Genomic DNA, 27146 nt, shown 5'->3' with positions numbered 1-27146 from the left:
TGATTTTCAAAATGTGCAAAGTGAGAACTAATATAAAATACAAATGTGTTTCAGTCTTGGGAGTTAAAATGTGGAATAAGCTCAGTGATGAGTTGAAGACGTAGTTCTTTGTTGAGTCTTAGAGTCTCTAAGAAAGCCTTGAAATGTAATGAAAAATTATAAAATACAGTAATGATTACTTTCATCTTATTTTTTTGGACTGTTGACATTCTAGGTAATAAAGAGTAAAGGATAGGCAAATATAAGCCATGGGCTTCAGCCTGTTCCCTTTTCAGTCACTGTATGATATTCTCTTTTTTTGTGTGTGTGTGTATGGTTGCAATTGTGTATAGTATGTGCTGGTGTTGTATGACCGAAATATACAAATTTCATTCATTCAATAAATGGAAAGAAAAAATTATGAATTGTAAATTCTGACTGCACGATGGTACCAGTTGAAAAGTAAGGGTTTTGCCAAATTACATAATGGTTTATTTCAAGTAAGAAAGTGTGAAGGATCAGTGGAGTTATAAGCACATGAATATGCTCCATCATAAACTGGCTTATACAATTTCCAATCACTCTGTGTCTGTGTGTGTGTGTTAGTGAGTGGACAACAACGAGCTGAGAGTCTGGTGTAGCAACCTTTATTGAAGGAGCTCTTACAACAGTCCTGAGGTTTTGTGTCCTCAGGTAAAAATATCTTCTTGAACGACATGGCTAGAGGCTGATACACTGAGACTAATAGCACCACAGATAACAACAACAGCGACTCTGGGCCACTGATAACAACAAAACTGAACGTCTGGAATTTACAGTGGGGGGGGGGGGGGGGGTCTTAAAGGTGTGTGTGTTGTCTGTGTGTGTGGGCGTGAGGGGCTTTGCAGCATCAAGAGTCCCATTAAATTTCCTTTCCAGCCTTCAACTGTGACAGATGTTTTCCTACCGCACTGATGAAGTACAAAGGTGTGTGTGTGTGTGTGTGTGTGTGTGTGTGTGTGTGTGTGTGTGTGTGTGTGAGGGTCAGACACTTGATCCACTGACCCTGTACAACTGTTTATGAATCACTCAAGGCTACATGTAAAAAATGACCTCACCACCACACATAAACATGTAAGCTATGTACACACAGGGGTGCCCCTCCCACACACACACACACACACTAACACACACACCCAGGCAGATGCACACACTCAGGCAGATGCACACGCTCAGAGAGACTCGCACACGTTGAGTCCAGCTGTTGTGTCCTCATTAGTACCAGGTTGAGGTGCTGATGGGTTTTGTTTGAGAGTCCGTCTGATGTCACATCCTGTCGATTTGGTGACTTCATAAAGTTTTCAAGTGATGTCGGCTGTAACTTTTCACCAAGAAGGAAGAATGTTACGACTTTTCCAATTCATTTTTTTTCCAAAGGCTTCATGAGGCAAAACTTACAATAAAGCTGACTAGCCAAACATGAGCCTGCCCTCTATGTTAACAGTCATTTAGGTACAGCTGGCACTCGCCAAAAATCTGTTTCGGTGAGTTTTCCGTTCACAGCTCTGGTTGGTTGACTTGTGTGATTCTGCACATCCGGCACCGCTTGAAAGAGTGGTAAGAGCTACAAAAAATAAGCCCACATTAGACCCTAAACATAATCCCTCAGACGGCCGGAGCTCCAGTCCTGGAGAGAGCGTAACCTCAATGAGCCATTTTAAAAACTCACATTAGTTCTTTGGGATAAGTTCAAAGGTGATAGTGAAACAGGAATTGCAGAATCCCTGAGTAGAAATCTGCCCAGTGATAGTGAAAGTTAGAAAAACATTAACATGTGGCCATTTCTGATGGCTCTCCAGGACTGAAGTGACCTCTCTTAAAAAGGGACATTTTCACCCTGAGCTTTGCCTCCTAGGAATTTCTTCCAATTGTTTACTGTTGTTACTGCCTCTAGTGCTCTACAGTGGTGCTATCACTTCAGTTAAGGACTAATGATCCAGACATAAAGGGTGAAATTTGTACACAGCCTGAGATAGTCTACCTAGGAGGCGCAACTCAGGATGAAAATGTCCCATGAAACATTTGTTAAAACAATTTCATGAAATTAAGGATTTCATAAAATCACTCTTATCAATTTGCCTGGTAAAATAAGGGTAAAAATAAAAAAGACGACATTTCCATTTCTCTGCGACACAATCATTTGCCGTTTCTTTTTTGTTTTCTACAAAAGTACTTGAACACAGTGTACGGTAAATGAGTGAGACTGAATATTCATAATGGGACTAAAAAATCTAAAGCGTGTGTTGGTCCTGTTGTCTGAGGCCCTGCGTTTAGCGCATGGACACCCTGCGGGAGACGGTCTGGGAGAAGACCCCGCGGAGGAGAGACGGGTAGTCTGCCACGCGGAACAGGTGGCGCTGGGCGTAGGTGACGTCGTCCAGCCGCCCCTTGCTCACTAGCGTGCGGAGGTTGGCCTCGTTGACCTGGCTGCCGACCGCGATGACGAAGAGCTCCACGCCGGCGTCCGCCACCTCGCGAACGCGTTTCTCCAGCACGGCCTCGGTGACGGCCTGAGACCTTCCGTCGGAGAACAGCACCAGCTTCTTGTTTCCTCCTGAAGCGTCTCCGCGGCCTCGTAAATTCCTGATGCCGAATTCCATGGCCTGCAGCACGTCGGTGCCGTCGTTCTGGAAGGCGGCCTCTTCGATGCGATTGGCCAGCAGGGTGTAGTTGGTGGTCAGCGGCTGCTCCATGCGGGCGCTGCGGCTGTACTGGGCCACGCCCACTCTGACGGTAGCGCCCGCGCTCCTCTTTGCGGTCAGGAAGCGGTCGGCCAAGCGACGGACGAAGGTCTTGCTCGTCTCAAAGTTCTTCTGGCCGACGCTGGCTGAGCTGTCCATCATGATCAAAACATCAGCAGCTTCAGTGAAAGTGACTGCAAAACACAAGACACAATACATTAGATAAAAAGCCAGATGATGACAGCCTTGACAAAATAACATTTATACATTTTCAATTCCATTCACTTGTAAAACAGACTTACTGGGACACTTGTAGTCCGGGCATTTCTTATCTATATGAAAAAACAAAAGAGGTTCAGTCAGTTCGTTTGATGATGGTACAGAACGTTCAGTTGGTGCAAACGAAATGACCGTGAATGTGTTTTTTGTGTAGGTCGTGTGTGCGTGTGTTTACCTTGGCAGATTCTGGATGTGAGGTTCTGCAGGAAAGTGTCATCAAGCAGCTCAGCAAAGTTGTCCAGGACGAATGAAAAGCCTGGTTTGGTTTGGTCGCTCTTACACACCACATCTCCAAGCTGCTCCTGGTTGGGCTGACGGCCTGAGTAGTCCTTCACTCCCAAACCCCCCACCTGGAGACGAGGGAACAGGTTGTTAGGTTAGCTGCTACCCAACTATTTTAGTTCAGTGACATATACAGTAGCCGTGACACTCACCGTGACGTCTTTACCACAGAGAACATTGAGGGGAACCTTGTCCCTGTCGATGTCGGAGCGACCGTCGGTGAGAACAAGAACAACCTTGTTCTCGTGTGTCATCAGCCTGACTGTGTTGCTCAAAGCATATTCCAGGGCCTCGCCTGTGTATGTGGCCTCAGCCAGCCAGCGCATGTCTTTCACTGTCCTGCACACAGACACAGAGAGAACTGATGACACAAAACACCGCTTTGCTTTAAGAGACTACATAACAAAAAAAAAGTTTTACCTTGTCAATTATGATAAAAGAAACATTTTAGTTTTAATTTGTTTGGTTTTGTATGGGTTAAAGGGATAGTTCAACATTTTTGGCAAATTGACCCGTTGCCATAATCCCTTCAGTAGGTTCGTTACCTTTATTTGTCGGTGCAAGCTATTTTTAGAACGGCGGAGCAGAGCCGTGAGCTGCTCAGAGCTACGCTACGGAGGCTAATGGGATTTCTTGGTTTCCCTCATCAAACTCATCAAATACACAATCCAACAACTCCACAACGCTCTGGTGGACAAGTTGTGACCTGCACATTCACCACGCTATGAGATAATAACGGAACGTTACGAGATGGAGTTTTTTTCAAGGTAAATTCATGCAAAACAGCTGATGCGCGTTCCTGTCAGGGGCAGTTTTTCAGCAAGCAGTCTCTGTATTTACCTCTAAAACAACTCTGTCTCGTAATGTTCTGTTATGATCTCATAGTGTGGTGAATGTGCAGGTCACAACTTGTCCACCAGAGTGTTTTGGAGTTGTTGGATTGGGTATTTGATGAGTTTGATGAGGGAAACCAAGAAATCCCATTAGCCTCCGTAGCGTAGCTCTGAGCAGCTTGTGGCTCTGCTCCGCCGTTCTAAAAATAGCTTGCACCGAAAATTAAAGGTAACAAATGTACTCCTAAGACTATAGTGATTATGGCAATGGGCCAATTTGCCAAAATGTTGAACTAGAATCAAAATACTTTCTAAATGTTTTAGTCTACTATAAAGAGAGCTGCATCTGCTTCCAGTTGTTGTGCTAAGCTAAGCTAAGCTAAGCTAAGCTATTTACTTCCTGCTTTCCCCAAATTACGAGACTTTTATCATCTTAATTACAATATTTAATTCTTTACTAATGAAACGTGATTAAATAAATGTTTAATTGACATAACCTTTAGCTTTTAACATGGCTAAGCTAACTATAAACACTTGGGGGCACTGAGCTGGGTGCAAAATTATGACATATAGTGGCTAGTGCATTGCTACAATCTTACTCAATATTGACTGTGTATCTCATATATCCTCGCTGTCATGTCCACACAGTCAATATTGAGTAAGATTTTATCAATGCACTGCTGGCCCATGAAGAGAATAAGGAGCTTGTTGTGCTACTCCTTCCAAATACTGACTTGTTTGAAGTTGAGGCTAAATGTGTGAAGCTCCAACTGAAAGACTGAAATCAAAGCCCAGCAGCAGTGGTGAGTCAGTATAAATCACCATCAGCCTACACCGCACAATTAATGAACAAGCTAGAGAGAAAGTATTAAGACAGGCAGGATTGTGATTACATGCATGTGAACTCACTGTTTAAATTCGGTGAGGGAGTGGACGTTGACGCCCAGTTGGACACTTTCCTGGGCCTGCGCTCCACTGTACTGGACAACACTCACTCTGGACTCATTACCTGCAAACTGGAAAGAAAAACGTTGCATAGTGACTTGTGTGTTTTGGTCTGTGTGTTATGTCTACAGCCATGTGTTTTCTTCTGTCAACATTTCTGCGTCCCACCCATCCTGACTAATTATATCCAAAGTGGAAGAGGAGAGTCACTGGAGAGACATGAGAGCAAGTTGCAAAATCAGAAATAATATGTTTCATTCACACTTTCTATTTTAAGGTTTGTTCTCAAAGCAGGCGGTTCCTACAGTAACATCTATGAAAAACCGTTTTCACGACATTGATGGCGTCATTGTGACTAAAGAAAGAGGGTTAGGGCTGTTACCTTGACTTGTTGGTTTTTGATCAGCCTGTCGACGACTGTGATGATGAAGTCTTTGGCGAGGGCGAAGTTTGTGGCACCGATACTCTCTGAGCTGTCCACAATGAACGCCAGGTCCAGAGAGGAACACTTACACTCTGAGGACGCAGACAAAACACACATCAACTCAATCTCTCAGGAAAACACTTCTCCGTGGAGTGCGGGCCATAACATTGATAATGACTGTGTAGATTGCGTACAGACTTACCACAACAGGCTGCCAAGTGATTAGAAAAGGATGGAGAGAAAAAAAAACACAAGTCAGAGTTAATTGACTGGCCAGAAAACGACGTAACACAACAGGACCTTCATGACCTTCACATTCTTTAGGTTTTGATTGCATGTTTGGTTAATCAGGCTGTGAGTTGAAAAGGGCAAAGTATTTAATGTGTAGCCTCCTTTTTGTGTGTGTGTGTGTCTAACTGTGAGCGTATAACTTACAGCAGAGCTTCATGATGATATCCAGAATTTCACATTCCTGCAGGGAGAGGTGGAGTAACATGTTACAGTGCTGCAATGTGCTGTTAAATCACATTACATAACTTTCAAACACAACCAAGCCCTCCACTGTTTCAAGCTTCAAAAGAGAAAAAAAAAAGAAAACAATGAATGAAGACAATGGTCATATTTTTTACTTAGAGGGCTGTTTCTATTAAAGACTATGGGTTTTTGTGTTCTGTGTTCAGGAAATTGGATGTGTGGCTTCAGACTGAACACACAGTATCAGTTTCAGGTTGAGAACTAGCTCAGCCTGAAGAGGGAATTAAGCCTCTGGTGCTTTGCTGTTCTGTCCCTGGGGTTAGAATGAGGCCAAGGGTTCAGATTAAAGAGACTGATTCAAATTTTTTTATACTCACATCAGTTCCTGGTGGTCCAGGAGGCCCAGGAGGTCCCTGGATGGAAAAAAGAGAATGAATGTGAGCAGAGAAGATAGGGAGACAGTGTGATTCATCCTGATAGATGTGTGTTTATCTCTTCAGAAAACTGTCCAGATAAAGGTCGATCTGGTCCGACTTCAAGATTACAGAGACTCCTGGAAGAGTCTTTTTATTTTAACTGGAATAAAGAAAAATGGTGACTCTTAGGAAAAGCATTACTCCCTTCACTGAAAACCAGAATCCCTCCGTCACAGAAGCCACATCCACACCCACACATTTCTGTGCGCGGCTATCTTCCTGCAACAACATGCGAATCTTCCAAAAAGTTCGTTGCCACAGCATTTTGTTTTTTTGCTCAGCTGCGGGAAAAACCATCTGTTTTGTTTTAACAGACATTAAACTCAGTTTAAGAGCATTCTTTGCTGTGACAAAGACGCCAGCAGGAGAGAGACCGAGAGAGTGAGAGAGGCAGCCGTTAATTGTAGACGAGAGAAACTGTCCCGAGAATCACATGACAAACGGTTCATGAAGAAATACGCAACACAGACACAAGACAGCAGAGAGGAGAGGAGGAGGAGGAGGAGGAGGAGGAGGAGGAGGAAGAGGGGGATGAGTAGAGAGGAGAAAGAAAGATGGGAACGTTTTTTGAGGGTAGTTTGAGAACTGATACTTTGCCCCAGAGAACATGGCTTTTATATTTAGATCCAATCTTTGCTCTTTTTTTCACACGGCCCAGTACCACAAACTTCTTCCTGCCAACTGGTGAGAGAGGTGGGGAATTACACTTATTAAACAAATCTTTCCTACATAGACGGCGCCAAACTAAAAAACCAAAAGATGCCGATTTTTTTACGTTTCATCATGTGGTTTGGTCTCATGTTGAGTAATGAGTTAACGAAGCTCAGTTACCGGACGTCTGTGGGTCTATGTGTGGGACGAGCAGCAACCACAGGTGGAAAAATAGACCATGATGCAGGTTTGTTTTTTGTTTGCTCAGTGTAATAAAATTATCAATTCATTAATGATTTTATCACATTTCGTATTGTCAATAAATCAATGAATTGATCTTATAAACAAGGAGTGCCTGTGTGGCTTCTTCCTCGACTTAGATCTCAGTTTTTGTCCCAGCTCTATTAAAAAGGCATCAGTGAGTCACAGCATGAACAACATGTTCCTTCATTACCATGCTCACAGGATACTGTTGTTTATTCTACTACTGTACTGGTGCAGTAAATGACATCAGCGAATGTGTCTTAATCCGCAGCTGAAAATAGTCCCCAACAAATAGACCATTTACCTCTGTTTAGGTCATAGTAATAAATACAAGCAAAAACAGGTGTTTTAGGAAATTACGGACTGAATTTTAAAAATAGAAATTTATACCTTTGACCTGTTTTCATGCATTTACAACTTCAGCTGTAAAATAATGAGCTTGTGGCTGAGTACCACAGACAGGGTGAAGAAACTGAAAGTTGTTTTGTCAGATTAGCAAAAAAACAACAACAGATACAGTATGTGGGATATTGCCACATAATTTCAATGAATACAAATGTAAAAACAATTACAACATTTTTTGTCAAATTTATGTCTCTTCTGCTGTGGCGGTGTCATCTGATGTAATCTCATTCAGTTTGTGCTTTGCTAAATTCATTCAGAATAACAGATTTAGCGTTATTTCAGAACACACCCACTTCCCACTGTAGAGATTTACAAACAGTCCAAATGACCCCAAAGCTATGGTTGAAAGTGAAAGTTTGAGCATGTGGACAACAGTCCCTCCGGTGTCTCAACTTGCATACATCTGGAGGGAGAACCTACAACACAAGCACGCACACACACATACACGCACACACTTAACGGCCCGGCTTCATGGTATTCTTACCGATGTGCCCTCGGGTCCTCTGTGACCTTTGGCCCCTTTTGATCCTGGAGGCCCGGGTTGGTTGTTCTGTGGAAGGAAGAAAATGACATGCAGATTAAAAGACGGTAAGCAAATGCTCTTTTTGAAACTCCAGGATGTATATACAGTCTCCCTGTTGAACAACATCAGTCACAGTCTGAAATGTTTTCATGACATGTTGACAACTTGTGCCCTGTAGGTGTATTGTACTAACCAGCCTCCATATGACTGCACTGCTTATGTTAAAGTTAAATCCTTTCACTGACATTACACACACACACACACACACACACACACACACACACACACACACACACACACACACACACACACACACACACACACACACACACACACACACACACACACAATGTTTTCCAATTTTTGCTCGTGATGCAACTTTTGAGATTCGGTAGGCCTGATGGTAGAAATCTAAAAAGAAAAATAGTTTCCTTATCCATTGTATCCATCTGAATATCAATAACTATTGAAGTTCCACTAAATGCCACATGAGCAGAAACATAATTTGTGTTATGTGTTCAACTATTTGTCTTTTTGATAAGACTGTAGCAGCTGCTGTATTAAGGCACAGATTTAAAGCAGAAGTAAGTGGAATGTTTGTGTTAATATAAGTCTTAAATAGTTCTATCTTCCTATAATCACTTATATAGAGTGTTTGGTCTGAAACACGGGTCTGTCAGTCACTCTGCTCTGCTGTAAGCCGAGGAGAAAACTTTCCTTGTATCCTACAACCTTTGTCCAATGAGGAGAGAGAACGGCATAAAGGGGCGGTCCTCTCTGTGTGTGCAGCCAAGGGATGCGCGTGCATGTGGTGACGTAGGGACGAGGGCGGGGACTGCTAACTCCATCGACTGAAAAAACTGAAATAGTAGCACTCACAAAATAAACTTGAAATATTTATTTAACGCATTGCGTGACGCATTGCGTGACGCTGAAGAAAGCCAAGGGCTGAAACGCGTCCGTCAGGCACTGCTGTGCGTTAAATAAATATTTCAAGTTTATTTTGTGAGTGCTGCTATTTCAGTTTTTTCAGTGTTTCGATTTTTGAGCCGGCACCCAGTTTTATTCTTACACTAGAGTCGAGCACGCCATTCCCTTTGAACTCCATTGGCTGACAAGAAGTTAGCCAAAACGACCGGATCGCTTACTTCTGCTTTAACTTTTAGAATGCTACATTTGGGAAGGACTGAAAACAAAACATCACCGTGGCCTTTGGTCTGCGTCTCGTTGATAAATACTGGAATGAAAATATGTTTCTTACTTGAAATTTTAATATTTACATCAAATTGACAAAGGATGTCACCAATAACATCTACTGTTAGAAAAGTAATGCTCCTAATATGGAGCCTTGAGATAAAGGTTTTATAATTAAAAAAGCATGGATTAGGTGCACTCAGGGTGTGTCCTTCAGGTCCGCTTTAACGGCGGAAAAAATGGTTGCAGGTTCAAAAAGGTTGGAACTGTGGGTGTATTTTTGGTGCCATCTTCCTTTCCTTTTACAAGACATGTGTGTCTGCACCATAAGGACGGGTAACAACAGGTATTAAGACAAAATATTTCAGAGCAAACATAGCTAACAAAGGTAAAGATGATTAAAATACAGCACCACTGACTTCAGATCAGGTTTTCCTTGGTTAGGTGCACAGCTATTGCCAGGCCATGCTTGTAAAAGAGATTTTTTTTTTATCTCAAGCAATTTGCCTGGTAAAATAAAGGTAAAATAAATAAATAAAACAGCTGCTTTCAGCTCCCTCAAAACACAATGCACCAACAACGCACTGATCACACCTCGTTTTAACATCAACAACACATCCAGTATTCTGCACTATGTCGTCCCACTCTAAACAAATTTACACCAGTATATCATTTGTGAAGATGGAATCGTCTCAGATCGCTGCCAACATGTACAGTCATTCTGAGGAAAGCCTCTAAGTCCATGTCAAATCTAAACTGTGAGCTGATCTGGTTGTCTATCAAGACATCACAGCTGCAGGAGGAGGGAGCAGCTAAAGCCCCTGCAGCTGCTCCACTGCTCCACTGTAGAATAAACAGCTTAACATGAGTCAATAAGTCAATTCTGGAAAATTAGCTCATCATTAACTTGCATGTTCCCACAGATACTGTTACACACTTTAAAGAAATTAGGGAATTTTGGTTTGAGGAGGAAAAATTGAGAGACACTGAAAGCAGATATCATGTTGAATGTGTTATGCACTAGGAACAGCCTCCGAACCGGCCTGGAAACACATGAGGACTCAAAAGGAATGAAATAAATAAATAAACTAAACTAAACTAAAAGCAGTGTGTTTACTCATGAACGATATTGAACCCATTACTGTAAATAGGCTTATTTTTAGATCTTCAGTAAAAAGGGATTACCCTCAAGTCTTAAAGATCATTATTAGACTAACTTCAACCTTTAATTCTCGGCTTCAAACACATTCTGATTGGTTGTCACATAAATACTTATTTACAGCTCAGCGTGGCAGACAGAAATGAGATGTAGTGAGGGGAACGGGGCAGACTGGCACTAAAGTCACAAATCATCATGATAAATCTTTTGCTGCTCTTTGATGTGAGTCAGACGCCGACTTAAAGGAGCAGATCTGGAGTCTGCTGCACAGCCCCGTGCCTCCAGTGGACAGATATGACGGAGAGAGAGAGAGAGAGAGAGAGAGAGAGAGAGAGACAGTGATGCCAGCACCTGGCTTTTAACACACACACGTACCTAGTTGCTGTCAGCCTTGAATAAGAGCACACACGTTTCCAATTATGGCACATTCTCAACTTTAAACACTCTGATGTTAAGACCATGGGTCATATCATCCGCAAACATAAACATATGTCGTGCCAAGAGTTTATGGCGTCATATTTGATGACACAGAGCCAGATGTGACTGCCTGTCGTACCTCGTCCAGCATGTGTATGTCATCATTTCAAAGCCTGTTAGTTAAAAAAGTTAAACTGGTGTGATAAGTCAAAAGTCTCCACCTTCGTCGTCTCTGACACTCCCTCCTCCTCTTTGCCTGTCCCCTCTGGCCAGAGAAAGGCCAAGCAGCAAAGTACGTGTCCATACAGTGTGAAAATATTTAAACAATTCAGAAATCCAGTTGGTCAAAAAAAAATTACAATGAGCCCAGCGGCAGATTAGCTGCATATGCTGTTATTCAGTTTGAAGCTTCATGTGCAGGCCAAACAGATTCCAGTCTCCTGTCCAAAAAAACAGCGCTCAGCTGAGAGTAAAACTTGTGGAGAGACAAACAAGTGATTGTTCAGAGGAAAAAAGACACAACAAGGAGCACAGAGACGGATGAATGCCGCGGGGAATAAATGGAATGTAATGGATTCATTTTTTCCATTGAGATCTATTAAATATGGCACAGGCTACTATTATGTATCTGTGTCAAGACCTGGTCACAGACTGATACAGCAACAGCAGACTAAAGAAGAAAGTTTTGGAGTTATTTGCTTTCCTGCCAAGAGAAAATTGATAGCAGGCTCTTATCTGCTTGTTAAACACCAGGCTATAGCCAGCAGCAGGTTAGCTTAGCATCGCCTTGGCTCTGTCTTTGTCTATTACGATATGGTTTACTTGATGTGTCTTGGTCAATTTACTTTACATTCCTGTGAACTGCTGTTTGTATGCTTCAAAAAGTCAGTGGGGTAACAAACAAGAAGCTTTTACAAGTTTGAAATCGATAAAGATGTTGTAACGGGATTCCAAAAGCTGCATCTTGTAAACTGACTGGAAATGTTTGGAGTCAGTGGAACTTTGTTATCAACTCGTGCATCATAGCAGCTGTAGAATCAGTTATAAGGGTTATGAGATACTTCCTGTTTGCAGCTGTCACCAAAGTGGAAAGTGTAAACACGGGGTGAGTTATACCTCTCCGTCTAATCCCTGCACTGTGCTTCAGAGTCTTGAGGAGAAGTAAACTGATCTGAGGCTTACAGAGTGCGACTCCTCTTGAAGAAATGAGGTCACGGTGCGCCGATGCACGGAGCAGAGAGACGTTCAAAAGCGTGTGCAGAAAGGTTTAAATGTCATGAAACATGAACCTTGGAAAGGCAGTAATTTTAATGTAAACACGAGCAGGTTGAACCGGGGGTTAGAACGTTAAACTGGCATGCTATGAAGATGTGGATGATCACACACATGTACAGATGCAACACACACACACACACACACACACACACACACACACACACACACACACACACACACACACACACACACACACACACACACACACACACACACACACACACACACACACACACACACACACACACACACACACACACACACACATACACACATTCACACCAGAAGAGTAATGCAGTCCATCGTTTCCGCTCATTTCCTGGTATCCCTAACAACGCCATATACACAGCTGCATCAGATCACAGCCATCTTCCCTAGCGACACACACACACACACACACACACACACACACACACACACACACACACACACACACACACACACACACACACACACACACACACACACACACACACACACACACACACACACAGAAAAATGAGTGCAGATCTACTTAAGAAAGCATTCCCAGCTGCAGAACAGAAGAGTGTGAGAGAGGAACAACAGAAAGACAGAATAAAAGGAGAAAGAAAAGAAGTACACAAAAAAAACAAGATGAGAGGCTGAAATTAAAAGAAGAATCGTCTGATTGTATATTACTAAAAGTGTTGAACCAATAAAAAAGAAATATATCAGTGTGGTGATAAAAGGAGACATGTGATTCACATCCTGTCAGCGCTCTCTGCCAAGGGAGGGCTGAAGAACAATAAAAAGAGATCAAGAGCGAAAAGCAACTCCAGAAAAGAGACAAGTCAAAGGCAGACTCACATCAGGTCCTGGATCTCCAGCATCTCCATCATCTCCTTTGGGTCCAGGGGTTCCCTTGCCGCCCTGAAAGTCACACAGTAAATGTTAGGGGTCGCGAGGGAATGTGAGCATGACGACTGAGTTCAGAGAACTTCAAACAGTGTTGGTTGGTTTCATTCGGCGCTGCTGCTAAAATGTATGCAAAAGGCAAAAGATAACCAGGTACAACCATATGAATGATTTCTAATAAAAGTCCAGAAGGTTAAAGGACATGTGACAGATGACCTACCGGTTCACCAGCGTCTCCCCGGGGTCCAGGATAACCCTAAAAGACACAGAAATGTTCAGATTCGACACGTTTCAATGTAGCGTAGTGTGTTATACATGACATCATACAGATGTGGCCACATACCTGGAAGCCATGGCAACCTTCAGTACCGTTTCCTGGGGCACCATCCTCTCCCTGTAATGGGAAAGAAACACTTAAGATTCAAACAGTTGTGCGCACATGCACACACAAATGCAAACCTCATGGCAGGGCTTATGATGGATGGTGCACATCTGTCCCCCCCACCCCCCCGTCCCCCCATCCCCCTCTCTGTCTCTCCCATACTCACCCTCACTCCCATCTGGCCTCTGTCTCCTGGAGCTCCTTTGATTCCTCTCGGTCCCTTGGGTCCCTGTCAGACGAAAGCAATGATTATGTTAGCAACGTATGAACTATAACATTCAACTGGAGCCAAACACATTACATGTGTTCACGTGAATGTTGTTCAGGCACCGTGTGTGTGTGTGTGTGTGTGTGTGTGTGTGTGTGTGTGTGTGTGTGTGTGTGTGTGTGTGTGTGTGCGTGTGTGTGTGTGTGTGTGTGTGTGTGTGTGTGTGTGTGTGTGTGTGTAAGCATGTAAATAAAAACCTAAAGATTAGGGTTTGCACAGAGCTGGGTGATTTGAACTGCTTGCAACGATCAGTAACAGCAATCTGTTACAGTCTGGGTGATTACTGAGGTGAGTGTCCAGACAAATGTCTTCTAATAATGATGATAATAGTTGTAACACACATGGTTGTGATCAGCTTTATGGTTGTAGCTGATGCAATGAGCTGCACATTTATACGGTTATTACAGACAGTTCTTTACATGCCAAGTTGGAGCTCATATGGTATCGACTGAAAACACTTTACAATGTTTACTATTTCTCCATAATATTAAATTATTAACGCTAAATATGTTCCAGTTACAGAAAAGAAGTATTATATGTTTCACATTTAGTTATTTTTGCTTATGTCTGCGCTTCGATTATATAAAACATTAATGAGCCTTAAAGCAGAAGTAAGCGGAATGTTTGTGTTAATAATACAAAGTGATTGCTGTCGGAAGAAGTTATATCTTCCGACAGCAATCACTGACATAGAGTGTTTGGTCTGAAACACGGGTCTGTCAGTCACTCTGCTCTGCTGTAAGCCGAGGAGAAAACTTTCCTTGTATCCTACAACCTTTATCCAATGAGGAGAGAGAACGGCACAAAGGGGCGGTCCTCTCTGTGTGTGCAGCCAAGGGATGCGTGTGAATGTGGTGACGTAGGGACGAGGGCGGGGACTGCTAACTCCATCGGCTGACAGGAAGTTAGCCAAAACGACCGGATCGCTTACTTCTGCTTTAACTTAGGCTACTATGTATAAAGAGTTGCAACATTATGGCTAATGTGTTCTTCATCATGGCTGTCTGATTAAGAATGAGCAGAAAAGCTACAAACACTCACTAACTTCTAATTAAAATGCTTCTAAATCCTGATTGGTGCACAGAACATGTTTTTTTTTTGTTTTTTTTACTTTAAGCTTGAAACAAGTTAATAAATATCAGACAAACATAAGAAAGGCTTCTCATGTAAAATGATTTAAAACTGCTCTGACTCTTGTAGGATCTTATCACAGCTGTACCGAGCAAGTATGTTTTCAGTATTTGTTGGCTCAGCAACAGTGTGTGTTTGTGTGTGTGTGTGTGTGTGTGTGTTTCCTGTTGGACTCACCTCTGGTCCAGGTGCGCCTTCATCTCCTCTGTATCCAGGCGACCCGGCCCTTCCTGGCTCACCCTGGAAAAACAACACCAGTGTTAATGTGGTAAATTTGTCTTTTTTGAAAGGCTTCGTCATGGTTTGATTCGCCTCATAAAGAAATCACAATATTTTGTCATTATGTCAGAATTCATCCAGACTTCAATAAGACAACCTGAAACTTTTCAATTTTAAAGATTCACTTTGTACATGACTGAATGATACAGTGATTCACTCTGGTTGTAAGTATCAAGTCACGTTTCTCTCAGTGATGGGCGTGGCCTGAAGCAGCCACACCAGCTGGGATGTCACTTTGTACTGACACACTTCTACAACACTGCAGCAATGTGAGAGGTTTAACCTCTGGAGGTCAGGAGAAAATATTTGCACCTGCTGTTTGTTTGTTAGATTAAATATTATAACAATTTTCCATAACTCTGTCCATTATTCTTTCACTTTAATAACAACGAAAGTCACTGCTATGACATGCAAGTAGAGTGAAGCTCTGTCTCTAGGTTACTTCTGTTCTTATTATTTCTTATCATTTATTTTTTTTACCATGTGTTATCCTTACTTCACTTGCTCTCATTTCAGATTCTCTTCCTGCCACGGATTGTCTCCTCTCTCCTGGGGAATTTATTCTGCATTCTCCCTTCTCTTCCCCCTTTTTTGCCCCTTTTTACGCCTTCTTTAGTTTAGACTTAAGTGACATTTGCTCAGTTTTGACATCTTGTCTCAGTCATCTCTGCTTGTTTCTCTCTGCTTTGTGTGTTTAGTTCTCCTGTACAATAATCACTATGATTTTTGGTAACCTGAACCTGTCTTTTCATTGTGGTGTTCAGTCCGTGATAGCATCATAAAAGTGGGCGTAGCCTCCATAACGTCATCCATTGGTTCCTGTGAGTGAGCTGCTCTGTCACTAAGTTGGCAGCCAGCGCCTGACTGGGACTCACTGCCAGCTAATCCAAAAATAGGCAAAGAGGTGGGATGAAGCCTGTCTTCATTCATGCAGAACTTCACACCTTAATAAAATTCAAATAGCTGAGATATATAAAAATCCACTCCCCCTACACATGCCATTAAGGAGTAAGTACTGCAATAAAGCTACATTTTAGGACTGAGCAAGACTCAAGTGGTCATTAAAGGAACTGCAGTTTTCAGACCGTGCTAGCTACATGTGAGCTTTTCTCAGATCTGCCTGGTTTGCAAGATCTGAAAGGCTCCATCATGCATTTAAATAATTATCTATATGTACTGTATGTATAATAGTTGTTCATCTTAAGTGTGACATGATAAGTTTTTTTTTTAATCCGAAAGAAGAAAATCCTATAAGTATGAGTTCAATACTAAATGTCCTGAACAACATCTAGGCCTACAGCACAGCCACTAGCATCATGCTATAGCTTACTGTTAGCAGCTTGCAGGAACAGGTCACACACACATGAGTAACTTATGTTAACGCAATGCTTCAACATTGCAGACAAATCCACATCCTATTTGTTGTAGTCTAGTTCAGCACAAAGACTGGAGGCATAAGGTTTAACAGCTACGTGAGGAGGAGGTCAGTGTGAGAAAAACAACTCTCTAAACCTCCCAAGGTGACTCACTTACACATTGCACCTTGTAAATCTCAACAATAATTTGGCGTAATGGAAAACAAAATGCTGTCGTTTACAGGGAGTTAGTGTTTGACTAGCCGCCATCTTCCTCTAACAGCTGGGCCCAGCTGCTGCATGCAGCCCCTCAGCCATGAGTCATGTTTTGCACGCTGCTGAAACTGAACAGAACCGTCGAATGTATTGATGAATATTTACACAGGGACATTCGGTAGTTCTTGGAAGGGTCGTTTTTCTTCTCTTTTTTTCCTGCCTCTGTCTGAGCACAGCCAGGCTAAATCACACAGGTCGACCAACCTGCCCAGGATGAACAGAGCTGAGCCCAGTACTGCTCTTCTCTTCTAATCCTGGTAAAGACTTAAAAAAGGAGCTATCCTAAAATGTCACAGTAGCCTGGCTACTTCCTAAATAAAAGTTAACATTTGCACATTTCTATGGTATAATGATTCAGCGCTATATATGCGTAATCACATAAAATGTGGATTGACAGTGTTTAATCGCTGCAGATGATGTACAGCACATTACTGCATGTGATAGGGATGTCACGATTATAGATTTTCTTGGTACGATTATTGTCAGAGAAATAATCACGGTATTACGATTATCACAATTATTATGCATTAATTAATTTCACAACACTATTTATGTGTAAAATCAAATATAGTCTAAATAATTACAATGCTAATTATTTACACAAAATATTCTAAGTATCTATAAATAAAGGACCAATTATATTCCCCAGGGGAAGTGTTCTAATTATTCAAGTCATTAATTGTCATCTGTACCAATGTTTAAGTTTATTTTAACAGTTTTTTTTTTAAATTACAAATGACACGCAAACTTTAAAATTCCTACCGATTCAATGTTACATTAGGTAAATGGACCAGTATCTGTGCATTTACCTTTACTTTGGCGCACATCTGCCGAGATGGTTCCGACATAATCTTTTTTGGTAAGTGACGTATTTAGGAATCTTTGCGATAAATTAATTGTGGCGTTTAATACCGCGATTAATTGTTAAAACAAGTAATCATGACATCCCTAGCATGTGAGCATACAGTTTTTCCTGGGTGTGAGGGGTCGGCCCAACATGTCAGTTATTCCATGTTTTCTGTACCATCCAGTCCCTCACTAATCATCAGCCAAAAGCACAAAAGCGCCATTGAAGCTCCTGACTTCACGGAGGTTACCACAACTAACGCTTGTAACGTATTATTATTATTACACTGCTCGATGCCTTATTAAGAAAAACCATACTGAGGCTTTGGCTGGAGCAGACGGAGAGAAGAACTGAGTCAGAGGGGAAAGAGTGAGTGTGGAAGTTCCCAGGAGGAGTAAAAAACTGAGAATGAGAGAGGGGAGATGGAGCATGCAGAGGTGGGCAGCGCTCTGGGGCCACGGCCAGATTCGCCTCTGTTTAAGTGTCTCTGAATGTACTCCCCTCTCAACGTGAAATATGGATGTGAGCGCTGACCAGGAAGCATGCGCACACACTCCCTCTCACCCTCTGGAAAAAAAAGGATGCTGCCAGAGAGAAAAAGTGGGTGGTTCGTTTTCTGGGGCTGAGCTGCCTCCTAAAACAACAGGCTAACAATCGGAGCACGTAGCTTCTGTTTGTGCTATTTCAGTTGCTGTGTGTGTTTATATTTGAGTGTGTGTGTGTGTGTGTGAGTGTGTGTCTTACGGGGTCTCCGTTGGGTCCAGTTGAGCCCTCCCTCCCCTGCTCTCCACGGGGTCCTGGCTCCCCCTGACAAGGAAAAGAAGAAATGTTTAAGGCGAGCTAATTGAGACCGGCGCTGTAATAATAAGTATGGCTTCCATTAAGGTCAGTGTGGTTGCAGTCGCCTCAGTACAAGTGCCAAACTGAATTTCCCATGAATTTCTATGAGATGTGAGAAAGGAGAAGGCCCCTGAGGGACCCGGGATCTGTTCTTCATTTCTCCACATTGTCATCCTTATCATCACTTACCGGTTCGCCTCTGGGCCCTCTGTTTCCACGGGAACCTTGCTCGCCCTTCTCTCCGATTGTTCCCTACAAGAGATTTTACAGATATCAATGTATACATTGGCAGCTCACACTTAGAAAACACACATTTTGAGTCAATTAATCATATGTTTATTTACTCTCTCGCCGCGACCGCCATCTGGTCCAGGTGGGCCCTGAAACACACACACACACACACACACATCAGGACATCAGTTGGGGCTGAACAATTGCATAACTGTTGATTTTGGCATTGTCCGGCAAAATTGTTACCTACATCGTCACCACGCTCTCCTTTGTCCCCATCAGCTCCACGAGGGCCCGGATCACCCTGTCACGACACACACATCTATATGAGACATGTTTCTTCCTCTCTCCATCATCATCCTCCTGTGTTTACCTGTGTGCTGATTTACCTGAGGTCCCAGAGGTCCATAGTTTCCAGGCCTTCCTGGTTCACCATCTCTTCCAGCATCACCCTGGAAGAAGTGGGAAATGTCTCATCACCCACCACAAGGAGATAATCTGACAATCTCTGACCATGTGAGTATTTCCAAAAATCGTACTTTTCCTCCTTTCAGTCCATAAGGACCAGGGTCTCCCTTTGGTCCACCGTCTCCCTGCAGCCCCTAGAAACATCCAGCACAGAGAGACTTTCAGCACATGATCATGAGCAGCTGAAGCCACAACACTCGGGCTAAGAGGCCCTGCTGTGCACGTACGCTCGTGTGCGCATGTGTGTTTGTTCATTTAAACAATCTGACAGTGGAGAATGTAAACTGAGCGGTGATTAAAGAGCTAATGGCCTCAGCCTGCAGGCCTCCAGGCCGCTGCGATCAGGTCTGCGATCTGGTCAGGGCCACGCCGACAGCCACATTCCTAAAGATGCAAATGGTTGATCTGTAAACAATGAAGCCGAACCCTGGGCAGATACGGAAGTGGGTTGTCTCAGTGTGTTACTGTATCCAAGACAGAAATCAACACAGGGGAAATCAAAAAAGTGTGTGTATGCACCAACGCCTCCTCTTCTGATTGGCTGTGTATTTGCAGTCCTTCAACCTGATGTCATTATCGGTGTGAACATCTAATGACTGATCTCCACCTGGTTGTGATTCATGCTGTCTGGAGACCATAATCAGAGACTATACAGAGATATACAACTCACATCTGATCCGGGAGATCCTTTACAGCCGGGAAGGCCGGGATAACCAGCTTCACCCTGATGAGGAAACACATAGGACAATAAACGCCAGTGAAAAGGAAAACAGACAGACAGCCACAGCTCCTCCGATTGGATGTTGAGGTCAGTAACTCACCTTGCGTCCGTCAGTTCCATCATTTCCTCTTTGACCTTTGTCTCCCTGAGGAAGAAAATCAAACACAGAGATGAAATAAATTTGATTGTAAAAGTGATGGAATAATTAACTATTAGATTTCTGAGTGAGCAGAGATAAGAGAGAATCAGGAAGAGCTCAGCTCACCTTGTAGCCTTTGGCTCCTCTGTCACCCTGCATGAAAACACACACACATCAGTCAGTCGTGATTTACACACATCAGTCAGAGTCGTATCAAACAGAGTACACATGGTGACGTATTTGTGTGATGGGTTCGTACCTTTTCTCCTCTGCCACCGCGGTCTCCCTGGAAACAGAAATACACACATTATTATTATCATCAAGATAAACTTGTCATGTTTTTCTTTTCTTTTTTTCTTCTTTTTCTCATTATTACATTCATTATTATTGTTTTGCATTATTCATTCATGTATGCATTTTTCCTTACTTCCCTATACTTACTGTATAATCACTTACTTTTCTACTTATTTTTCGTTATCGTGTAACTATTCCCTGTGTTCTTGTTTTTACTTGTAACAAATTTGGTTTTTGAATATGTGGGTGAGGTTTTCATATAAGGGTTTCATGCCTCCCCTTTGCACATCCCAGTCATGATGATTGTTCATGCCGTTTTAAATGATATGTTCGTGCAAAATAAATAAGTAAATAAAAAACATCATAATGGCCGGTGAGTAAAGTGAAATACATTGAGAGGGACTAGACAGCATCCTGATGGAGCATAGATCAGTTTGACTCTCTTTCTGGGTCAAAAATGTGTAAACCAATAATGGTGGAAAAGTGCTCACACTTTTTAAATTAGCAGCACAAGATGATTCCTATTTCAAATATTTTAGCTGCTGGCAAGAAAGCAGTGGTATGGAAACAGTTGCAGGTGCAGTGACTGCTACTGTTGAGGAAACCGCATGAGGTCAGGAGAGTGTGACCTTCATCTTCACACTTCAAGCAGACCAATACACAAAGTGCTGGGAAAAATGTCTATATGTCTGTAAGCCATCATCACGCATGGCAGACATTGTATTGTGGTGTTAATAATGTAAACCTATTCATCTGGCTTGGTGCCTCTATTTAATTGCACTTACTTACAAAAGATTAAGGTCTTGACCTTTCCTGTAAAGCACTTTGAGATAATGCAGAGTATGAATGAACTGACTTGAATTGTATCATTACTCTCAGCTGTTGTGTGTATCATTGCTGCTACTGCTAAGTGTCTGTTACGTCCATTGATAGAAAACTAGACTGAAGTGAGTGAAGCACATTAACACTATTAACGCTTTGTTAGTGGTACATGTGTACTCTACCTTCATTCCACTGTAACCAACAGGACCAGGATCTCCAACGTTTCCCTGTAACACGGCAAAAAAAAAAGAAATATCATTAGATGTCCTCCAAGTACAAATGTTGTTGTGTCCTATATACATGTGTGTATTGAGAAAATGACCTACCATTGCACCAATATCTCCTTTCTCTCCAGGCATTCCTGGTCTACCTGTTTCTCCCTGTAAACAAGAAAAAAACAAACAAACGTTTATTAGTTTGATTGTTTGATTTGTTGGAGTGCAGCTGAGTGCACCGGCTGCAGCCGGTCTCTGAAATGAGATGTATTTGTATGATCATCACACCTTAGAGCCAGTGTCGCCGTCTGGTCCTTTGGGGCCTCCAGGAGCCTGCATCCAAAACAATAAAACAATAGTTCAAAACAAACGTAAACCAAAAAGCAGTTAAATTGGCAGGAATGTAATGAACATCATACTTACATTACAGTCAAAGGAACAGCACTGGAAGAAAAAAGAGAAAAGAAAAATTATTAAAATCTTAAAGTAGTTATTTTATGTTTGGCTTGATGTGACTATTGTTGACAATTGTTCAAATCTTTAAAAACAGGATGTGGCCCTATGATATCTGGTCTGATCTTAGACAATAATTAAGTCTTCTGAACTTAACATTGTCATGTCTAAGACCAGAGCTGGAAAATATGTCTAATAATTTAACATATAAAGGCCGTCATTTTATTGGAGATACAGAAGTAACCAGGATCCTGAATATCTCAGCAATCTTAATTTGCTCATTTCAGTTTCCTGTGTGACTCCACCATGTTTCCTGTGTTTGAGGGAGTTTAGAGGGCAGCAAAGGGCTGCCAGTAATAAGACCGAGCCAGTAACTGGGGAGGAATAAGAGATGAACAGCCCTGGTGGTCATGAAGTCATAAACAGTAAATCTGGCAAGAAAACATAATAGAGTAGGAAACTGAACACTTTGTTTTAACTGACTCTCCATCCCAGTTCTACTGTGACATGTTTCAGCTGAAGTAAAGAATAATCCATAACTAATCCATCAGTCAAAACAAATCAGGAAGAATCATAACTACCAAGATACAAACTGCCAAAAAGCTTATTGATGACATGTTTAGTCATACTGTTTGAATGTGAGGAAATCCACTAATGTACACACAATAACGGTTCACCATCTACTATCAAAAGATTTCTTTACAGATCTAAAAAACAAAAAAACAAAAAACAAAACATACCACATCCTTTGTCTCGTTTGTCTGAAAAATAAGGAAAGGAAACACAGGTTAATTAAATGTGATGAGGAGAAGAGAAGAAAATACATTTAAGATTCAATACTTTATTTCCATGTCGACAAGGCGATTGCAAATAAACAATAACTAAAAATAAGATAAAACCAGACCAATAAAAGAAGGAGGAGCAGGAGGACTAGCAGCAATCCATATATAAAGTGCATAGTGCATGTTAAAGTGCACAATAAAATCAATCAAAAATAATAAAATAATAGTACATACGATCATATCAATGATGGTTCGAATGGTTCCGATCTTGGTGTTGACGGATCTGGCGTCGTCTGCAGCGGTGAAGTTCTGTCTGTAGTTCTGATCTGTGGCGATGAGGGACAGTCTGGTGTCCTGGACGGAGACACAACACAAACATCATGACCTCCAGGCCTGAGAGCAGCGGGTGGAACTCATCTTTTACTAGTTGACATGATTTTGGTTCGTATCTTCAGTTGATGTCCAACATCCAGGGATTGGATTGGTTCACTCTGTTCACATCTTTCTGAGCATGAGGTCCCTGTCCTTTTCTCTTTTTGTCTGTCTCCAGGCATCAGGCCACAGAGTCGACACAGTGTGAACAATGAATCTTGGCTCTTGGCAGCACTTAACATAAACATCTGACAAATGGAGGATTTCAAATACTGTACGGTCTGCAGAATGTAGTCCGGGAGTACGTACTGTATAAACTGTATAACTGTTTACAGTCTGTGCTCAAAACACAACTGCCCATGCACATCAAGAGTCAAGGAGACTGTCTATGTGTCTGTGTGTCTGTGTGGATGAGTGTACTACACACACTGATGCAAATGAGAAGTTTTAGACCCTGAGAGTGTGTAAAAATATTCGTTTTTCACTTCATTTTACTTCACCTTGCATCATGTTACTGTATTGTACTTCACTTTACTGATCTTAAGTACCCTCTTACCCTAACCTCACCTCACTTCACCTTGAATGAGTTTACTTCTCCTTCTCCACTTGACTGTATATAGTATTCATAGGATACAGTCTACTTCTAAAGTTTGAAATGCATTTCTGGACGGGACTTGCCCTTTACACTCAATCTAAGACTGGATTGTGTCCTCCATTTGTCTTGCACTTAGATGTCTTCACACACAGGATGGACAGAGACCAACAATTCTGTCAATGTACAGATAGATATGATATACTTAAATTAAATTAAAGAATCTTTAAACCCCCCAAAAACCTGTTTCCATTACATGGATAAATCAGCCAATGATTTATTTGTTTCAAAACCATCTGTAGGTAGTATTTGGGATGGGTTTAGTATTCCAACACAGTTAAGCAACTTCATCAGGACTGTGTATAGCTGTGGTATGATCTGATTTGATAGCCTGTTAACTGTAATATATATGTATCTTTATGAAAGTGAACATAAAGAAAATGAATGGAGGAATCTGTCCAGAAAATAATCACAAATTTAAACTATGGCAGCAAATTGAGTTTTTATAAAGGACTTGATTACTCATATTACCAGAATGATTGGTTTCCAGCACCTTTGATATCTTTGATTTTGAGGTAACTGAGTTGTGTTGTGTTAGGCTAGGAGTACTTTATACTAAGGTACCTCGTGGTCAGGTGAGATGGCGACAGCAAAGACTTTGACTCCATGTTGCTTGGCTTCATTCGCGGCCTCCTGTACTCCTCCACATGGCTCTTTGTAACCAGTCAGAGGATGACCATCGGTCACAACCACAATGTACTTGTTCTCGTGGTAGTGGGAGCCACTGCGAACAGACACACACTTGGAAATGAAACAGCAGCTTTCTCATATCACTGCTGAAGTGTATACTACATGTATGTGTGTGTTATTATTACCCGATAAGCAGCTCGGCGAGGCCGCTCTTGATGGCGCAGTCGGTGTAAGTCCCCTTGCCAATGTATTTGATTTTATCGATGTCGCTCTTCAGGGCCTCGCGTTGAGTGTTCATGTCGCTCAGCTCTCGCACAATGATGACTTCATCACTGTAGTGCAGCGCTCCTGAGTTCCAGGTCAGGATGCGGTCACATTGGTGGCGCCTGGATACAGAGAAACAGGTGCAACAGTCACTCAGCATCAACTCATGGTGCAGAGAAGGACTTTTTGGGGGGATTAATGGATTGGACAGTTGAGAGACAGGAAATGGGGAGACAGAGAGAGGGGGGAATGACATGCAGCAAAGGTCCACCGGTGGAATCGAACCGGGGACCATAGCTTCTGTATAATGTACTCAAATAGTGTATTTCAATGGAGTTTTGAGGTGCTGGATGGGATTTGAGGTCAGAGCCAGCATCAGTAGACTAATAGGTGTGGTTAGGTTTGGTCAGTGTGCTGTATTGCACCTGTAGCCACGCCCACGAGTGATGTCACAATGTCAGAGGGGACACCTGGACACCACTGCAGGATTGGGAAAAGCTGTAGGACTGGACATGTTAATATTTAGGTAACAACTGGAATTCATAGACTTTTACTGGAGGTACAGTACTAGTGGTGAAGGTTTGATTGCTTTCTAAAACCTTTTCCACCACTGCAGGTAACCTGTTTTGTGTGTGTGTGTGTGTGTGTGTGTGTGTGTGTGTGTGTGTTTGTGTGTCTTACATGTCCTCGAGTTGATCTATGAAGCGCTTGGTGAAATCTTTGATCTGGTCAATATAAAACTCGGTAGGTGACTTTCTGAGGGCGACACTCTCAGATGTATCCAGTACGAAGTAAAGGTCAACAGGACAGTCTGCTCACACACACAGGAAACAAACAAACATGGCTGTCAGCAAATGGATCATCCACATCCTTGCAGAACCAGAAACAATCCAAAATGCACTTCCATCCATTCATCCATCAGCTGTAGCGACGTCATTACAGCGCTTGGAGGCCTTCAGGACAGCAGCCGGCCTCCCACTGGGTGACATGACACGCTCTGTACACAGGTAAACTTCTAACAGGTGCAGGACTTACTCTGTCCAGGCCCCACATACTGACTTTCTGAATTTAGGCTGCACTTACTACTACTACTACTACTACTACTAATAATAATAATAATAATAATAATAATAATAATAATAATAATAATACTCTTCTTCAGGCATATCTTCAACACATCACCTGTTTTGGAACAGCACTAGCAGTTCTTCCTTTGCATTACACCCAAAGCCCATACCAGGCCCACTATAGCATGGCACCAAACAAGGGCCTACTGGAGGAGCTGAACCAGCCTCATATTCTGATCCTACTTCCAGCTGCTGTGGTGTCGCTGCTGCTGATTTGTGAAGGCGAGTCAACCTTCAGAACTATGCAACCCAGAGACAATGAACATCTGGACTAGCTCTTGCAGCAAGACATCACTTCAACACAGTCAGGCACAGAAAGACCACGTTACATGCAGCGTTATGCCATAAACACCAGATAGTAGAACATTTTTTTTAGAGAGCATGACAGATTCCTGCGAACTTACCCGTAAACTTGTTTCTTTGGACCTGCGTTTGCGCTCCGGCCAGGAAAACGCACAGCAACGCAAGGAGACCTCTGAAAGTCTCCATGATTAAACTGCAACAAAAACTAAAAACTCAAAAAAATATACAGCACCCCGGCCCCCAGAAAACAAGACACCGAACCTCTCCGGCCCCCCAAGCCCGGTACCTCTAAACCAATTCGGCGAACTTTTGGTGATCCAGCGCTCCACCGCGATTTGTCCGAGGCGAAACCCAGAGCGCGCAGAGGAGGACCAGAGCGCACGGCAAAGGGAGGAGGATGAGGAGAAGGAGGGGGAGGAGGAGGAAGAAGCGGAGAGGAGGGGTGGTGGGAGTTCACGCGCTTTTCCTGTGAGGATGAGATGGGAATACACCAGAACGCGCACGGACTTTAAAGTTTACACAAAATGCTAGATATGTCTGCTTCCTTAAAAGGGTCCAGGAGGACACGGAGACACACGGACATGAACAAGCAGCCTGCTGAGTTTGCAGGACGATCCAACCATCACACAGCTGACGGTTTATTCTTAACCTAATAAAAAACTAAACAAACAGACTTTTTCTTTACTTTTCTCCAAAGAGGGTGCACGTGGAAACTGATTGTGACTGTGTCTGAATGCTTTCAGAACATGTGTAATCAGAAATCAGCTAGGGCTTCTTATATCCCCCCCTCCCCTCACATAAAGACAATCAAGAAGAAGTAGATGCACACTGGAGTAATTTCATGGAGCCTAATGAAAAGCAGCTGACAGTACAGATGGGAAGCATCTTGTTCTTCTCTTTGTGTAAAACTCTCTCCTTTCTGTGGAAGACTGGGGTGAGCGGGAATTTGGGTGCATCTGGTTTACACTGTGGCATCCAGACCTGACTTGAACATAAAAGCAAAAAAAAGAGGTTGAGGGGTGTGGTGGGGTGTGGGGGGAGATGAAGGAAGAAGGGGGATTTTTGCAGAAACAGGAAGAGACACAGTGCCCCCTACTGGCTGTTCATGTACAGATGTTG

General features: G+C 42.6%; 1 protein-coding gene across 1 annotated transcript; it reads right to left on the bottom strand.

The window, feature by feature from the left end:
- Positions 1–610: 610 nt before the first annotated feature.
- Positions 611–26398, bottom strand: col6a1 (collagen, type VI, alpha 1). Its single transcript, XM_083990833.1, has 35 exons — positions 26129–26398; positions 25279–25408; positions 24519–24719; positions 24268–24427; positions 22914–23033; positions 22638–22658; positions 21868–21888; positions 21733–21777; positions 21556–21609; positions 21412–21456; positions 20373–20399; positions 20240–20266; positions 20075–20119; positions 19924–19977; positions 19325–19387; positions 19175–19237; positions 19036–19089; positions 18899–18934; positions 18744–18806; positions 18459–18521; positions 15135–15197; positions 13725–13787; positions 13520–13570; positions 13397–13432; positions 13129–13191; positions 8217–8282; positions 6314–6349; positions 5898–5934; positions 5665–5673; positions 5421–5554; positions 5003–5109; positions 3413–3599; positions 3154–3328; positions 3002–3031; positions 611–2893 (listed from the first exon to the last, which is right to left on the bottom strand). Exons 1-35 carry the CDS (start codon positions 26211–26213, stop codon positions 2289–2291), a joined length of 3039 nt encoding a protein of 1012 aa, XP_083846959.1. The 5' UTR covers positions 26214–26398; the 3' UTR covers positions 611–2288.
- Positions 26399–27146: the final 748 nt, after the last annotated feature.

This window comes from Trachurus trachurus (genome assembly GCF_905171665.1).
Source record: "Trachurus trachurus genome assembly, chromosome: 17".
Classification (NCBI taxonomy): domain Eukaryota; kingdom Metazoa; phylum Chordata; class Actinopteri; order Carangiformes; family Carangidae; genus Trachurus; species Trachurus trachurus.
The sequence above is the reverse complement of the archived record's forward strand: the minus strand, read 5'-3'. Positions and strand labels throughout refer to the sequence as shown.

Bases quoted from the DNA above. Each gene is read 5' to 3' on its own strand.
- col6a1 (XM_083990833.1), bottom strand. From the start codon at position 26,213: ATGGAGACTTTCAGAGGTCTCCTTGCGTTGCTGTGCGTTTTCCTGGCC. The intron at 24,720-25,278 runs GTAAGACACACA...CTCTGTATCCAG, and splicing joins ATAGATCAACTCGAGGACAT to GCGCCACCAATGTGACCGCA. The intron at 18,522-18,743 runs GTAAGTGATGAT...TTTCCTTGTCAG, and splicing joins GAGGGCCCAGAGGCGAACCG to GGGGAGCCAGGACCCCGTGG.